Source organism: Takifugu rubripes, chromosome 7 (genome assembly GCF_901000725.2).
Source record: "Takifugu rubripes chromosome 7, fTakRub1.2, whole genome shotgun sequence".
Lineage (NCBI taxonomy): Eukaryota > Metazoa > Chordata > Actinopteri > Tetraodontiformes > Tetraodontidae > Takifugu > Takifugu rubripes.
The window spans coordinates 2,340,689-2,357,465 of record NC_042291.1 but is presented as its reverse complement, the minus strand read 5'-3'; the positions used below and the strand labels follow the sequence as shown (position 1 = coordinate 2,357,465).

General features: G+C 45.6%; 1 protein-coding gene across 2 annotated transcripts; it reads left to right on the top strand.

Moving 5' to 3' along the window:
* The first annotated feature begins 273 nt into the window (after window positions 1-273).
* Window positions 274-16,777, top strand: ntrk1 (neurotrophic tyrosine kinase, receptor, type 1). Of its 2 annotated transcripts, XM_029839118.1 has the most exons (17): window positions 274-866; window positions 3,714-3,788; window positions 3,911-3,982; window positions 5,698-5,766; window positions 6,243-6,397; window positions 7,023-7,165; window positions 7,390-7,528; window positions 8,976-9,308; window positions 9,417-9,434; window positions 9,515-9,573; window positions 9,662-9,764; window positions 11,268-11,423; window positions 11,617-11,747; window positions 12,857-13,029; window positions 13,931-14,171; window positions 14,544-14,702; window positions 16,471-16,777. In XM_029839118.1, exons 1-17 carry the CDS (start codon window positions 670-672, stop codon window positions 16,654-16,656), a joined length of 2,409 nt encoding a protein of 802 aa, XP_029694978.1. In that variant the 5' UTR covers window positions 274-669; the 3' UTR covers window positions 16,657-16,777. The 2 variants fall into 2 exon arrangements, with proteins under 2 accessions (XP_029694978.1, XP_029694979.1); XM_029839119.1 differs by lacking the exons at window positions 274-866; window positions 3,714-3,788; window positions 3,911-3,982 and adding an exon at window positions 5,557-5,576.

The window sequence follows — 16,777 nt, the reverse complement described above, 5'->3', positions numbered from 1 at the left end:
ATAGGATTTTTATGTCTCGTTTTTATTTAGTCCTTGGTTTGTTCTGCTTGCATTTGTCATTTGTCCAAGATTCCCAACAGACGTAAAAAACATAAACATCTGTAAAAAGATAAAGAGACCTGCACAAAGTTCCATTTTAGACTTTTCCTCTCTGGTTTCCGTTGGGGGTATTTAACTAGCAGCTCTGATTCGATGCCCAAAACTTTCTGGCTGTGTTTTTGTGTTGGTGGGATCGGGATCCGGGTTGATTGATCAAGGTTTTATATCTCATCTCTTCCTCCTCATCGTCGGCAGCAGCATCTTCATCATCCTTACCCCGGTCCACCCTCCCTTCTTTGCCACTCACACTTCCAGAGGTGTCTGGTGTCTCTGACCCCTGTTATGGTGCCCCTCCCTTTCTCCATGGTGCAGGAGAGAAGGAGGGAGGCTCCAGCCCACCACCACCGTGTCCCCAGAGGCCCATCGCTCGCCTGCTCCTCCTGCTGCTCCATACAGCTGCTGCTCAGTATCAGACCCAGACCAGCTGGGCTTGGCAACTCTGTCAGGGCAGAACCACTGTGACTAAGAGCTTCTCACCATCCTCGCTGCCTCTTTGTTGGGTCAACTGCAGAGACAGCGGCTCCATCTCCAGCTGCTCAGCCTCTCCGTTCCCGCTGACAAGATCTGATTATGGCCAAGGCACCTCAGGCCCAGGTATGTGTCCCGTTCCTGTTGCTTTTCCTGCTCAGCCTGGCACCAGCAGCTGTCCTGGGAGGCTGCCCATCATCCTGCAGGTGCTCCTTTGCCATGCTACAGTGTCTGGAGGCTAACAAAATGACCAGCATTCCAGTGTTGTCACCCCAGGAGAGTGAGAACGTGACGGAAATGTGAGTATGACAGATCCCTGTTTGCTCAGTAAACCTTTGTTTGTCTGATCGGGATCAGAGTTGTTGTTGGACATTTTTAGAGCATCTTTCTCTCTGTTTTCTAGTCAGCTGGCACAGCAAAGACAACGGTGCTTTTTAACGCTTAATTACTTGCTAACATCACATTACTGTATGCTTTGTTGTTGGAATGCCACAATAGCACTTTAGATGTGAGGAGCTAAAATCTATTTGATTACTGATGCATGAATCATCCAGGTTACTGGAAGTCCTGGATGGCTGCAGACATGGGCACAGCTGACGGGACCTGCTGCTGCACCAACCAGCATTTTGCAAACTTTGACCGCAGCGTTGATGAAACCTGCAAGACCTAAGTGGTTTTTCTGAGTGCTGTTTTGGATTTGGATGTTTTTAAACTCTGGTTTTTAACATCTACACTGAAAAAAAATGATAGCGGAGGCAAAGCCTCATGGATGGGTTGGTTGATTGAATGAGATAGAAAACCACCGGAGAGACGACGTTCTTGTGTTCTCAGCCAACGAGGAAGCAGATCAATTATGAGAGACATGCAGACTGCATCAGAGAAAATTCATTAAGGATCCATTTTTGATGCATGTCAGGTTGATTTGGCCCAGTTGAGCTTCCTCTGCTGAGGTTTAGCTGGTACCTGCTGGGTCACATGGATAAGATTGGCCGTGATGCTGAGTGGAGACTGTGGATTGAAGGTTTGTTGCTAGTATGTAATCCCTTCACAGCCATACAAGTCTTCCCGGGGGAGACGTAGAGCAGATGGACGTGTCTTTTAGCTGCAGTTAGCAGTGAAGAACTGTTATTTAACACTGGCCTTTTGAAATGTTTGATGGAAAAAGACAGAATATTACCACATGGGATTTGAATAGTGCTGCTTATTGTGCGGCTCGCCATCAGCTCCTGCCTGCGAAAGTAAATGTCAATCTCTGCACCTACATGCTGTTCTGTCTTTGTTCCTCCCCCCAGATAGGAGCAATTAACCCTTGTTAAGAAATAAGAATACATCCGTGAAAAGCTGTCTTGTTAGATGGAGGCAATTTGCTGCTGCTTTTCCCTTTTTATTTAACACCAGATTTACCTCCACTTTGCCAAGGAGTACTTTTGTCTTCTTCCTGTGTTTGTAACTGCGGTTATACATGTTTTATGGAGTTTGGAGTAAGACTTGTTGTTCCCTGAATTGTTCGATCAATAAGTAAGCAGGCAATTCGCTGCTGCGCGCTCGCACGGCGCTCAACATGCCAGCAAACGGCAGCGCTGGTCAGCTTTGGAAGGGCATGAGGATAAAGTCAATATAAGGAACAAACAAGGACCCATTAACTGCAGAACAGGGCCTGAAATTCATCATTTGCTGAGTTATAAATTCAATTTTGTGAATTGCCCATCAGTGCTCCCACCCTGGAACAATAGATGATGTACAGCCCACTTGGCTCAATTCAATAAGTAAAGGCACTGGGCAATCCAGGCCCACCTGCCCTGTAATCACATTACTGCTGCGCGGGTCAATTAGACCTGAATAAAAAGGTTTGTGCCTTCTAAATGATGAATCAAGACTGTGACGCTGAAAGAAAAGCGTATGCAGATACTGACTGTGAGCACTTAGAAATGGCTGCACATATTCAAGAAATAGTGTCAAAAGCTAAAAAAAAAGGAGCAAATTCTCCCTTTAATGAGCTGATAACCAGGAAACACTCAATGCATAACTGGCAACCGATCAACCAGTCACTTGACCCCTGTGGACGAGTCGCTGCATCACTCCATCACATTTACTGTAGGGATGAGAACTTATTTCCTATTTTATATTATTCATTACTGTAAATACCTTTTATTTCTTGAAATGACCTTTTCATTACCGTAATAAATGCCATCACCAAAAAGCCAATGACACAGATGGTTGTAGGAGCACAGAGATATGAGCTCCAGTGTTGTTGGTGTGTATAGTTAGTTGTGTTCGTTGACTTCAGTGAACTTGTTCCATTTTTTCAATGCCTCCGTCATTGAAACGTCTCTTTTCCAGATAAAACGAGATAGTTTATGTTTTAAAAACAAGTTTTTAAACAACAACAAATATAATTTTCTAATACCGTGGAGATAAAGACAATTCAAAGAAATGTAAAGATAATATTCCCGAATAATTGGAGACGTTCCTCGTGACAAATGACTGAATTGTGTCCTCAAAGATAAATGGACCGGTTGCTATACAGCTCAGGAGGCCTTGCAGTGAGGGGCCTCGGAGGAGGGTGAAAGGGCTGGAGATGTCGCTCATGGCCGATCTGTCCCAATATCTCATGAAAAGCTGTTGTGTTTGGAGTGCTGCAATGATCTACAGTGCTCTGATAACTCTGAAGGGCTTCGTCCACAAAATGCAGCCTTGGGTACAAGGTAACTGCACTGGCAGCTGATTGAGTCATTTAAATGAATGTTGTGGGTTCAAGAAGTTCAGATGGGAGTCTGTTTGTTTTTTGAATGTTATCATAAATGCATTCATGTTTCCTTTATAACACAAACAGATTGCACTTCCACTCCAGCTTGTGATTGATGGCTCCTTTTCTGTGCCATTTCTCGCTTTAATCCTCCCTTTTATAGTTCTTTGGTGGCTTTGGAAATCAGCTGATGTGCAGCTTCAACTTCAATCTGATGTTTTCAGTGTTACTCTGACCCTTTTGTACGGTGGAAAAATATAGTATGTCGTTTTGCGGTCAAGGTTTGCCTGTAATACCTGGTTTTGTCTCGTTATCCGTGTTTCTCTGTTATGACTGTTTCCACACGCTGAAAGGCACCACAACTCTCAATGCAACCCTCATCCTGTCTTTTATTCATTAGATACATTGAGAACCAAGGAGGCCTGGAGAACCTCACATTGATGGATCTCGCACACTACAGAGAGCTGAGGAATCTGTAAGTGTTTCACTGCAACTGACAACATGAACAAGGTTAAACCGCTGAAGTAGGCAACACGTGACTCAGGAGACGTGCTTTTAATTGTGTTTTTTATTAGTGCATTTGCTCCCCTTTCCCAGCACCATCACGTCGTGCAAGCTGAGGCTCATCTCCGCTAACGCCTTCCAACAAAACCTCAAGCTTCAGTATGTGTGAGTGTCCTTGTCCCCGCAGAAGTGGCCTCGCCGATGTGGTGTTCTGACGTCTGCGCGGCTCATTTGTCACCGTCAGTCAGCGTCCACAGAGGCCTTTAACACCAGCACACCCACGGTTCTCAGAACGACACAAATCTGTCAGCATAAACACAGAAACCACAAAAAACACCTCAAACCATGAGGCTGCGATGCTCGGTTGTTATTACACCAGAATCTCTGCTGAAACACTACTATTTAAGAGGGGGTGATATGGGCTAAAAATATCCTTCTTTCTTCAAGACGTTTTGATAATTCTTTTTTTTCCAAGTGCAAAGTATCTTTATTCTTCCGAGTCAGCCCGTGTTTACAGGTGGGTTTTCCAGGACCGGCGTTTGGGTCTGGAGGCAGATTAAACCTGAGAAATTTAAGGAGACAACTTTTACTCTCTCACTCTGGCAGATTATTGACAAGTGATGCAAAATAAATACACTCCACTAAGGGTGCATTATCACTTAATCAATATCTGACTGTGAGATCAGGGTGCGGCGGGGGTCTGAAGCACAGGCGGCTTCTGTGGGACACATCTGCTTGTTAGAGGAGCAGAGCAGACCCACTAGCAAGGCACACTATTTTCCATTTTCCCCTTCTGTGGATCTGAGGCGTTTTATCAGATTATGTTCCTGCTTCCACAAATGGTAAATAGAGAATAAGCTGCTGTTCCTGGCTGTGATTTCCCACTGAGGCAGGAATCGAGCTGTAATGGATCAGTCCCAGTGGGTAACCCCATCTGACATGAACTTTTGGGAGCAAGGAAAACAAATAATTGAACCTTGGCCTCACGTATAAGCTTTCATACGTTCCCATGTGGTCTTTTGGAATCTTCTGAGCTGAGTTTATTTACAGGCTGGTTCTCTGACAGCAGCTTCGGTGGCGCTTTAATAGCAGTGTATATGGGTTCATTCATCGTTGCTTTACCAGCTCAGCCTCACTTATACGGACAAAGTTGTATGGATGATTGATTTTAGTTAAAAGAAATAACTACTGTTCTCGGACCATTGTCCCCACTCATGCTAAAGGGCGCAGCACTCATATAAATTCCAACTAACTGTGATTGTGTGGCTTTTCTTTGCAAAATTCCTATTGTTTCCTCATTGGAACAACACCTATGCATTAAGGACCCATGTGCCTCTCATCATCAAACATCTCTGTAAAGAATAACGATTTTAAAGTTCGGCAAAGACTTCCTCATCAGCTGCAGTGGTGAGCACAACAGACGAGCTGAACACATGAAAAGTCTCCATACCATAGGATCCAAACACAGTCTGTGTGGCTCAGCAGCATCAGCCCCTCCCCTCCCTGTCATTCTCTCTCTCACTCACACACACACACACACACACACACACACACACACACAAATACAGCTGTGCGTGTGGTTCTGAAAGCGAGTAATCAAATCGCAGCGGGACTCAACGCATGCACATGATTAACCGACAACAATAAAATACATTTTCCCTTTTTTCTTTACACCAAGTCCTTCCCCTTTTGTTAGAGGATTTTACCATTGCAGAGCTCATTTTACTGGAAGCAGCCCAGGATGGGAGCTGCATTGACTGTTAGATATTTTTACTTCTTTGCGAAGTAGCAAACAACTACGGAAGTATTTTAAAATGTTATTAGAAGCTCATATATGAGGTGGATCGTTTATTTACCTGCATGTTTTCGATGTTTTGCAGGAACTTGGCCTTCAATTCTCTGGAGCACATATCCTGGAGGGTTTTCCATTTCCTACCCCTGCTCAACCTGTGAGTCCCACCTAAGTCATGAAATCTTACAAATAAATAAGTGTGTCGCTGAAAACAAGGAAGCTAGTAGATGGAGAAGAACCGCAGTTCTTTGTCACATGTTTTATGACACAGCTTTCATATAAAAAAAATATATTTGTCCGCCTTAAAATCAGTGCGCTTTCTGACTATTTCTACAAAGACCAAGCTTTTAGTTCTCTGGGTGAAGGTGCTGCTGCCTTTTGTGCTCTGATTGACATCACTTCAGGGCACAGCAACAGCAGCCGTTTTCACAAGTGAAAGAATCAGAATTGCAATTTAAGTATCTGATTTTTAGAAGGTAGGAAAGGTAATTTTCTGTACAAGAATAATTGAAGGATGAAGACAAGATCTTAATGTAATGAATGTTAAAGTTAGTATATTTTTCATGTTGTTTTAATGAGAAAATGCCTTTTGGGTATTATGTTCTCTCTCTCCCTCTCTCTTTCTCTTTTTAGAGTTTTGAGGGACAACCCTCTGGTTTGTTCCTGTGACCTCCACTGGCTTCAGCAGTGGCAGCTCACCGACCGAGGAGACGTCAACAGCCAAATGCTCTCCTGTCTCTCGGGGGATCAGTACGTTCCCCTCAGCACGCTGATCATTGACAACTGCAGTGAGTTGGTTTCAAGTCAAGTCTCAGGGCCTCGGCTGACCTTTGACACTCACATACTGTTAAGCAAAAGCTGACATCGCTCATGTCCAAACAACACGGGGGACAATGAGCCGAATGTTGGACCATAATGTTTGACCAGAGAGTCAGACAGGATGAGGTGACTCACGGTCTAAAGAAGATGAGAAGGTCAGCTGATGTGCAAAATTAACGCTAAAAAATCCAAAACACAACTCAAGGCCTTCAACCTGGAGGTCATGGAGGACCGCAGGGAGACACACAACAGTCCAACCCTGCGGCTTCATCAGGGGACCAATTACGTCCAGGTGACGGGGGTCAGGAAAGACACCACAGGGAGGAAATCAAACTCAAGTTGGAACACAATAAATTCCATGTTTCTGTTTTTGCTGTTTGAGCTGGTAGTTTGGCTCCTGTTGTCCAGGTTGTACTTGTGTCCAACTTGTTCATGAGGCAAGAATACCATCATTGATTGACTTTTTTGACAGTTACAAACACAAAATGACCCATTTGTTATGTTAAGGTGCCGTAAAAAGCACAGACGAGACCAGGGACGCGTCGTTGCCAGGACCTATGCTGACCTTTGTCCTGACGTCCCTGCTGCTTTCAGGTCTGCCTGTGGTCAACATCGTTTCCTCCCAATCCAAGATTCAAGAAGGAGGCAACCTGACGTTTGAGTGTTATGTGACAGGAAGACCAACTCCCAGTGTCAGATGGCAAACTGAGGAGCTGTACTCCAAATTTGTTATTCCGGTGAGGATTGAAAGGATCAATCAATCAATCAATCAATCAATCAATCAATCAATCAATCTATCTATCTATCTATCTATCTATCTATCTATCTATCTATCTATCTATCTATCTATCTATCTATCTATCTATCTATCTATCCATCCATCCATCCATCCATCCATCCATCCATCCATCCATCCATCCATCATCCATCCATCGTGTTGTTTGCTGTGTTCCTGCTGCAGAAGGTCAACTGGAGCTCCACGTCAGAGCTTGTTCTCCATCTCACCAACGTTTCTTCCCGTGACAACTTGCACAACCTGACTTGTGAAGCCGAGAACCAAGCTGGGCTCGGGGAGGACATGGTGCAGTTGGACATTGAGTGTAAGTGCCTGGAAAAATAGAACCTGAACATTCTCGAGAGCTCGAAGACTCAATACCAGTATCAGCTTTAATGGAGGCTACAGCAAGACCACACAGGGGCCCTTTTCTGAGTCCAGGCAGGGAGAACAGCCAGAGAAAAGGAAAATGGCCTGCACTGATTTCTGCCTACCAGCACAAGCATGTACCTGCTGTGCATTTAATGGAGCTCTTTGTCATCTGCCACTCACTCGGGGGAGTGGTGAGAAGTTATAATATAATAGGTGAAAGCCTGCTGTTTGACTTGCCAGAACTTTTGTTTGTTCTTGAACATTGACTTAAACATATAGTTGCAGCTTGACCTGAGTGCTTCAGAAAGCTGAGGAACAGTGAGGCCCGGCAGCACCGAGCAGTCCTGGATTCATTAATGATGCATTACCGAAAAATGCTTCCCAAACAATATCATATATCACCAACTCGGTGACATTCATTGGAAAATAAAGCCAAAAGAGGAGGCACGGCAATGAGCTGAAGCCAAAGGCGCAAGCATCAAGGGACAGATAATGAACATGGGGAAAATGGGAGTGATAGCCTGTGTTCAGATCTGATTTGAGCCTGCGCTAATGGATACTTCCCCCCTACTCCGGAAAACCACTTGGTCTGCACTGATTGGCAGGCTGTGTGTTAGTGCAGCTAATCTATCAGCATCAGCACCCCTGGTGAATGGACACTCATTAACCGCCAGCCCTTTAATTACTCTTAATTACCTCAGAGGAGTGGGTGTTTACTGCTGACTCCCCTGACTGCTCATTCCTACTTATGTGACTTCTTTTGGGAGGGGAAAAAAGAAATTTTTCAACATGGGAAGCAATTTTTCTAAAGCTGTACGTTGAAAATAAGAAACTTTTATAGGCTGTTAACGTCCTCCCAGTGTTAGTCTAACGCTGCCTTAATTGGCAGAACCACCGCACCTCCTTTTTCATCTAGCAGGTGGAAGATGAGTAGACGCCTCAAACAGTGGAAAATAAACTTGCCAAAAGAAAAAAGAAACCATACAAAGGCAGGCGAATCGCCATAGCACAGCGTTTTTACAGGCTGGGTCACGGGTTAAGAGCAGGAGGAAGGTGTTCCAGCACGAGGGTGCCTGCACTTGAGGATCCTCTTCGATCTAAAGAAGGCTATTTCCTGTAACTTTCAGTCCAGTGGGGCTTCAAGGTAGCTTTTGTGGTGAGGGGCACAACAACAGCCGACATTTATTATTCATCGTAGGTCATAACAGTTTTTTAGTATATTGATTTATGGAAAGCATGAAGGAAACTTCATGTATGAATGAACCGGACGCGCTCGATGGCGCCGGAACTTCATCACTCAGTGATGAAGATGAACGCCAAAAATGTCCACATGTACATGAGTTTGTCTCTTCCTTCTCCAAACAACACCCCTGAGCTCCCGCTGTCCTGTTTCCCGACAGTCCCAGTGAAAATCCTCTTCTTCAGGGATGCTGTGAAGCACCACAACTGGTGTTTTCCTTTCGCTGTGGATGGGAATCCAGAGCCGACCATCTCGTGGCTCTACAACAGCCAAGAACCCAAAAAATCTAAATTCATGTACATTCAGTTCATGCCTGACTCAGGTGATGGATCAGTGAAGCACGGTTGTCTTAACCTCAACAAGCCCACCCACATAAACAATGGCAACTACACTCTGATTGTGCAGAACAAACTGGGAAGAGATGAGGCCACTGCCTTTGGGTTATTTATGGAGAACCCCTTTGGTACTTTTGATCCCGAAGGCAAAATTGTAGGTGAGTTTCTGCTCCTGGATATTTTTATGTGGTTATTTTTATGACTATTGAAATGGGCCGATGCTAATAAATATGTTTGTGTTTTTCTTTTTTATTTCCACATGCTAGTCCCTGACACAAATCTCAGTAAGTCTTTAACAGAACACGGTCAATTATATCTCAGCACTAAGTACAGTTTATGCTAATGAACCCTCCTTCTCCCTCAGTTCCTACAAACAAAACAGGCACGGTCGTCAAAGAGAATCAAGAAAGTCATGTTTTTGTGGTGCGTCCGCATTGTAATAGGGGACAAACGTCCACTGGTTGTAGCTCCGTGTTAGTGAATGTAACGCCGTTTCTCTCCCTCTGGGCAGGTTTCTGTGGCTGTGGGTCTGGCTCTGTTTGCCTGTACCTTCCTTCTCATCATGGTTTTAATTATCAACAAGTGTGGCCAACACTCCAAGTTCGGCCTTCACCGTAAGTTTTCCTTATTTCAAATGACTTTAAATGCTGAGTGAAGCATTTTTTGTGGGGGAGAGGGAGACTCTGTGTATGCATATGTGCTACATGGAGACTGTGGATGGTCTCATGGAAGCATCAACCCCCCCATGACCTGGATCAGAGCAGTGGGCTCATGGACAGCAGCAGGCGTGAACCTTCCGGTGGTACGTGATGTCCCACTGGTGCTCCAGTGGATCCAGGTCTGGGGAATGTGGAGGCCAGTCAGAAACATCACTGCTTTCATCCTCCAGGAACCGCAGACACGCTGCAGCCACACATGGCCGAGTACTGTCGAGCACCAGGCCTGGTGCCAGCTGGACCAGCATATGGTCTGACAGTGGCTCTGAGGATCTAATCCCAGTACCAACGCTATTTGTCTCAGCTCTAAAGGGAATGCTTGCTCAGATACCAGCTTAGCAAAACTGGTTTTGGAGCTAACCATCTTGAGAGTGATCGTCCATTTCAGATTTCTTGGATGTTGATGGGCGGCGTCCCATTGATTCACCTTTTTTTCTCATAGCATGGCTAATCAGGCGCCTCCCATTTTGATTAAAACGACTTTGTTAATCATCAACTCACTTTAATCATTTGAACAAAAGAATTATAATCTTGCTCAGTTTAAATTCCACTTTTGGCCTCTATTCATTCCCCCAATGTGAACTGACCTGAGCAGATGGGGTCCAGCGGGATTAGCGTTGAAGCTGCAGATGTTTCTCGCAGATTCTCCAACAGGTTTTGAAGAGCAGCTATAGGATTTCAGCTGGGACGTAACTGTGCACAGTGGCAGCTGTGTCCACCGGCTAAAATGCCTTAATTACTGCATGAGAACGGCAGCGGAAACCTCCCTCGGCCGCTGCCATGTGGTGTGGGCCATTAAAGATGATGGATGGAGAGATGGACGGATGGGTGGATAGATGGACAGCAAGTCTTGTAGTTCCAGTTGGACCCCACCCCCGACACACAATTATCCATTCACACGCACACACACACACACACATCTGCCCTTCTCATTCTCAGAGTACCTAAGCAGACCTGATTGCCTAAGTGGACCTGCTTTCTCTCTCTCCCTTCTTCCCTCCATTTGTTCCATTTTCCACCATGTTGATCTCTGGGGTCTCTGTGGTTTGCTTTGCTGAGTGGCATTTCACAGTCTGGCCCCCACTTGTTCAGCTTTTAATACCATTTCAAGGGGGATGCTAACCATTCAGGTTTCATACATGTGCTTTTTTTTGTTTTTGTTATTTTGTTGCTGTGTGTGGCCTGATTGCCACATGGTTGATGATGGTAATTATTAGAGCTTGTCATCATCAGTTGCCATGGTGCCCACAAATGTGCCAGCAAATTGATAGTGCAGAACATCAATTCCTCCTTACACCTATTCTTCTTTTGATGGCTGCCACAATCATAAACAGATGGAGGCTGATTAGGTTTTACACATCACTTACATTGGCTTGTTTGTATCCTTCGTTCTTTTACTAGGCTCATCAGTTTTGAACACCGAGGACGACCTGGCCGTGTCGCTTCGCTTCATGAATTTTGGAATCAGCCCACCTTCCTCAGAGGAGGACTCTGGTTTATCCAGCTTCGTAGAGAACCCTCAGTATTTCTGTGGCATCATCAAGGAAAAAGACATGTGTGAGTAATACCGAGTGTGTGAGAACGCTGATCTGGTGCTAAAGCTGTCCAGAATTGAAATCAGACAAAGAAAAACCCTGTTTGGACTCCAGAAGGAGAACCAAATTAGGGTTTTGGTTTTTTTAGCATCTTTAAGCAGGGAGACGGCAATGATTTTGATGATTTAGGTTAAAACCCTGTATTTTCTAACCAGGTGTTCAGCATATTAAGCGACAGGACATTGTGTTGAAATGGGAGCTGGGCGAAGGAGCATTTGGCAAAGTCTACCTGGCAGAATGTGCCAACCTCAGTTGTGACAGTGACAGGATGCTGGTTGCCATCAAAGTAAGTTCATCGTCATTGTTAACGGCACTTTAGCATCGACTTTCATTTTGGAAAAAGCATCCTGATGCTTCAGACTCATTCAGGGCAGCCAAATGTTTCATATGAAGTTTTTATTAAACTTAACAGAAGCTGTGGCGGGAGCAAGAATGACAACTGATGACTTTAATTACATCATTAATGAGCATATTAGACAAAATACTATCTTGTCAAAGGTATTGGACGTCTCACTTTACAGCTACATGAACTGTGATGATATGTTAAGGTTTAATAAGCAGAAACATGTGCATCTACAACAGTCTCAACTCTTCCAGGAAGGTTTTCCACAGGGTTCATGGGGATTTTGACCAGTCTTCCGGTTCTATCTCCAAATTATCCCAAAGATCAGGTCATTAACTCACTGAAAGGTTAATGATTTTCTGCTGAACCTCCTACAAACTTTGAAAAAAACATTGGGATATTTAGAAGTTTCATAAATGCTCTTTGAGTGAGTCGAACACCTGGATTAAATTCTTTGGAGGATACTTTTGGATACTTGCTCTTTATAACAAAGTTAAGGCAAGTACATAGTTCAAATTATATTTTAAAAACAGAATAAAATGTTAAAAAAGCAAAACGGGACTGAAGGTTCTCTGTCCAACAAGCCAGTGGGCCAAAGCACCGAGTCCAGACGTTGCAGTAGTGGTTCAGGGACAACTTGGGTGACCCAATCTATCAGATTTAAGAGAGAAAAACCGAAAAATATCCCCAAATCCAGGTCTGCAAAGCTTGTGGCTTCATACCAAAGAAGACTGGACATTGGTGCTTCAGAAGGTTCCCTAGTTCAAGTGTCTCCTCCAAACTATCCAACAGGATGATCTAAACAAGAGTGATAGGTGAGGAAAGGTGGGTTTAAATACTCCAGGAGAGAGACACAGGTGAGACACAGGAGGGTGGTTAGGGTTGGGACAGACTGGGACAGGACAGGACAGGACAGACAAGGCTGAAGCTATAATTAAGAGAGACAGACGGACAGACAGATCCAAACAGTGTTTGGATGTTTGATTTCCTCGCATTGGTTCTGACTCTGACGTTTATGTACCGGTACATGCTGCGCGTCTTTCTGTCCACAGACTCTGAAAGACGCCAACGAGTCGACCCGGCAGGACTTCCAAAGGGAGGCGGAGCTCCTGACGGTCCTCCAGCACCAGCACATCGTGAGGTTCTACGGCGTCTGCACGGACGGCGAGCTGCTGGCCATGGTGTTTGAATACATGAGACACGGAGACCTCAACCGGTTCCTCAGGTAAGCACACGGCTGATGCTGAAGAACTCAAGTAAACGTTGAGGTTTTTCCCCTTTTTTAATGATTCTACTCCTTCATCCTAGTAACACAGCAATTTAACAGAGACCCCAACCAACCCCGGCAACCAGTAAACCAGCTATAAATAAAATAAATGAGAAGTAGCTGTGGAGACTTTTAAAACTGTATTCCGGTATTGACAACACAATATTATTCCGAATATATCTTCCTGCTTTCGCCTCGTGCTCCGTTTGCCAAGTCTGTTCTCACAATGATTTAGTGACTTTACAGCTGGACAGAGATAAAAAAAAAAACAGAGATGCAGAGACGCTGCGTTTGTCTGCCAGGAGTCACCCACTGGAAGACCTACATAAGGGTTCTACCAAAGGCTGGAAATTGCATTTTCAGCAGACAGAATGGATAAAACATCTGAGGGCCCCCATAATGCAGCTGCTTTCCTGCCCCGCCACCTGCCCTTTAAACTAATACTGACTGTATAGACAGCTTCCTCTGTGAGGGGGGTAGGAAAGATATTAGGATGGATGGAGAAACATCTGTGATTTGCTAATTTCAGCTCAGAGTAGGTGTTTACGAGCCTCAACTGAGAGCCAATGTTCCCCATGTTTCTGGACGTCCGTGTTGCAGATCAGCTGTTTGGCCTGTTTTCCATTAAATGGCTTCATTTATGTGATGAAAGCTCTGATCTAATGTCAGAAAATCTGTATGTTGGGACTAAATCAACGCCAATTTACCAGATCAGGGTAGTTAGTCCCAGTTCGGGACTATATAAAACACCCAAAATAGCAGTTGATCAGGATCTGTTCCTCCAGGAGGGATTTGTTAAAGGGTAATAAAAGGTCTTCAGGTGCGCAGCTGAAACGCTTCCTTCTGTTGCTGCCGGCAGAGCTCACGGTCCCGACGCTCACATCCTGGAGGAGTCCAAGCTGCCGGCGCTGGGGCCGCTCACGCTGCCGCAGATGCTTCACATCGCCGCTCAGATCGCGTCGGGGATGGTCTACCTGGCGTCCCTGCACTTCGTCCACCGGGACCTGGCTACTCGCAACTGTCTGGTGGGGGAGCACCTCGTGGTTAAAATCGGGGACTTTGGCATGTCGCGGGACATCTACAGCACAGATTACTATAGGGTGAGTTGGAGGCTGTTTTTAGGTTTATTTATTATTATTCTAATTTGCCAGAACCCGTCAGATTTTTGAAGGCGATGCTTCAAAACTTCGGTTTAATCTCTAAAATTGGTTCATTTTGTAGCGTTGTGTGTGTCTCACGGTCGTACACAGACCTCTGAGGCCGGCATGGTTATGGGATGATGTGAATCGGGGATAATTTTCCAGCTGCTTCACTGAGAACAGACCTTAGAACCGGTTCAGTCCCCCCCCTCCCCCTGCAGGAGGGCCCCCGGGCTCTGCACTTGTGTGGGAAAAATGCCACAGCCACAATACAACAACAGGGTTCCTCAACACGATTGACTAACGACCCTGAACCTGCCTCTGCTGTCTCAGGTGGGAGGACGCACCATGCTGCCCATCCGCTGGATGCCCCCGGAGAGCATCATGTACAGGAAGTTCACCACGGACAGCGACATCTGGAGCTTCGGCGTGGTCCTCTGGGAGATCTTCACCTATGGAAAACAGCCTTGGTACCAACTGTCTAACAGCGAGGTGGGTGCGCGTGTGTAAGAGGGGGCGTGGCTCTGATCAGCGGGGAGGTTGGGGTGTTTAGAGCCCACCAAACATGCCTGACATCACAGATGGAGGCAGCTTCTTTAGGGTCAACCACGCTGCTCTAGGGCAGATGCACTTCTGGGTGAATTTGTTCTGAAAGCAGCAGCTTGAATAATGGAGCTTTATGTCAATAGGACGTTGAGCACATATGAACACTTGGATGACGTCACAGGAACAAAGGCGTTTATTTTCCCTGTTCTTTTATGGTGTTGAAGGAGGAGCCCCCATTTAAAACCCAGTTAGACAACAATGGACTTGGCTGCTTGACCTCCTGAACCCCCCAAACAACAGCCCAGGTGTACAGCTTCAGTTTAGGCTGGACAGAAGATAATCCCTTCGTTTATTGATTAACCCCAGGCTCAGATTTCAGAACTCATCAGGTAATCAAATCTGAGCTGCAAGACTCAACAAATGAAACCGCCGCAATTACCAAATGGATTTTTGCTTTTTATTACTGCGCCTCACCAGTCTAATGGAAGCACAAATGCTTCCAGACAGGTTGGAGAGACCAATACTCCAGTCAGAACTGAGGGGATGTTGCCTGCAGAGCTCTGAGACACGACTTTAGTGGTCCTTTAGGCTCCTTCTGACCCCGGTTTGTCGTTAGTGTGGAAATGATTTGGGTTTCCGCTGATCAGGACTCATGACAGCTACCGGATGGATTTCATCCATGCGGACACAAATGTGACTGGAAAAGGCCTCTCATGTTGAAACGTGTCCCCAAAATCTTTATGTGGAACAAACTATCAAGATTTCAGTCGTGCGCACGCTACAGTGAATTAATGAACTGTAATTAAAGGCAGTCAAGTCTGACCTCTTCACCTTCTGCTCCAAGAAGTGGGACTCCATTGTGAGCACTGTGGTGCTATTACAAGCTAAATCCCTCTCTCCTTTCAAGAGGAGGGTAGATCACTTTTCACAAGCACTCAATCCTAATCTCATTGGAACTCATTTTTGCCCCAGGCCGATGAGTTTTAACCTCGTTAGTCTAATCCGTCTCGTCCCAATAAAAGACACAATGAGAGTCAGTTATTATGATGCCAGCAGTGGAGATCAATCATCCCTAAATTCCGCCCCACTGTGACTTTGGTGGGTGTTTCAGAGAGCTGCAGAGCCTCTCCGCTGGCCACTTTGGAGCCACGTTACTGAGAACCTTCACGGCTGGTTCAGGTGCCAGGATTTTAGTCTCGGATCAGCGTGAACTCATTTATGGTCCTAGCGTCTGCCCACAGGTTTGGGAGGGATGCCAGCGATATTCGTGAATCTGGAGAAGGGATGGTTGTTTGTCTATGCAAAAATATGGAGTGAGTGTTGTTTGTTGTTTTGATGTGCAGTTAGGATCCTCCCGGGGCTCCGTGTAATGAACGGAATGTCATTTGTGGCATTCAAAGCAAAATGTCATTAAAAATTCAGCAGCATATTTTCTGTTCCATCAGTGATTCCTCAGCAGAGCGTTTGAACCCCAGAGCCCCTTTCTGGAGAGTGTGTCGGGAAGCATCAGGCTGTGGCTGAGGTCTTTGTTGAAGGACGCTAAACGTCCACGTGTGGTGACACCCCCCCCCCCCCGTTCCCCAGGTTAAAAGTCTGCAGTGGGACTTTTGTCTGATGTCTTCAAAGTTTACTGTGATTTATTGGAGGCACATTCCACCTATTGGAGAGGCACAAGTGCATCAAATCAAGCTAATTGCTACTCTCACCCTGACAGGCAATTGAATGCATCACGCAGGGCCGGGAGCTGGAAAGGCCGCGCACGTGCCCGAATGAGGTGTACGTGCTGATGCAGGGCTGCTGGCAGAGAGAACCCCAGCAGAGAATGGTCATCAAAGACATCCACAGCAGCCTGCTGACGATGGTCAAGAATCCTCCGGTTTACCTGGACATCCTGGGCTGAAGCTCTGCTCCGGATTCCGAATCCTCATGTCCGTGAAAATTGGATCGAATGTTTACGAGGCTTCCAGTCTGCTCTTCCAGGACCAGTCATCAGTTACAGATCATCACCGCCCCCCCCCTCA

What these genes read in the sequence shown, in the direction of transcription:
- ntrk1 (XM_029839118.1), top strand. Translation starts at nt 670, where the DNA reads ATGGCCAAGGCACCTCAGGCCCAGGTATGTGTCCCGTTCCTGTTGCTT. An exon ending in TACAGAGAGCTGAGGAATCT is followed by an intron (nt 3,789 to 3,910) that starts GTAAGTGTTTCA and finishes CCCCTTTCCCAG; the next exon opens with CACCATCACGTCGTGCAAGC. An exon ending in GACCTCAACCGGTTCCTCAG is followed by an intron (nt 13,030 to 13,930) that starts GTAAGCACACGG and finishes TGCTGCCGGCAG; the next exon opens with AGCTCACGGTCCCGACGCTC.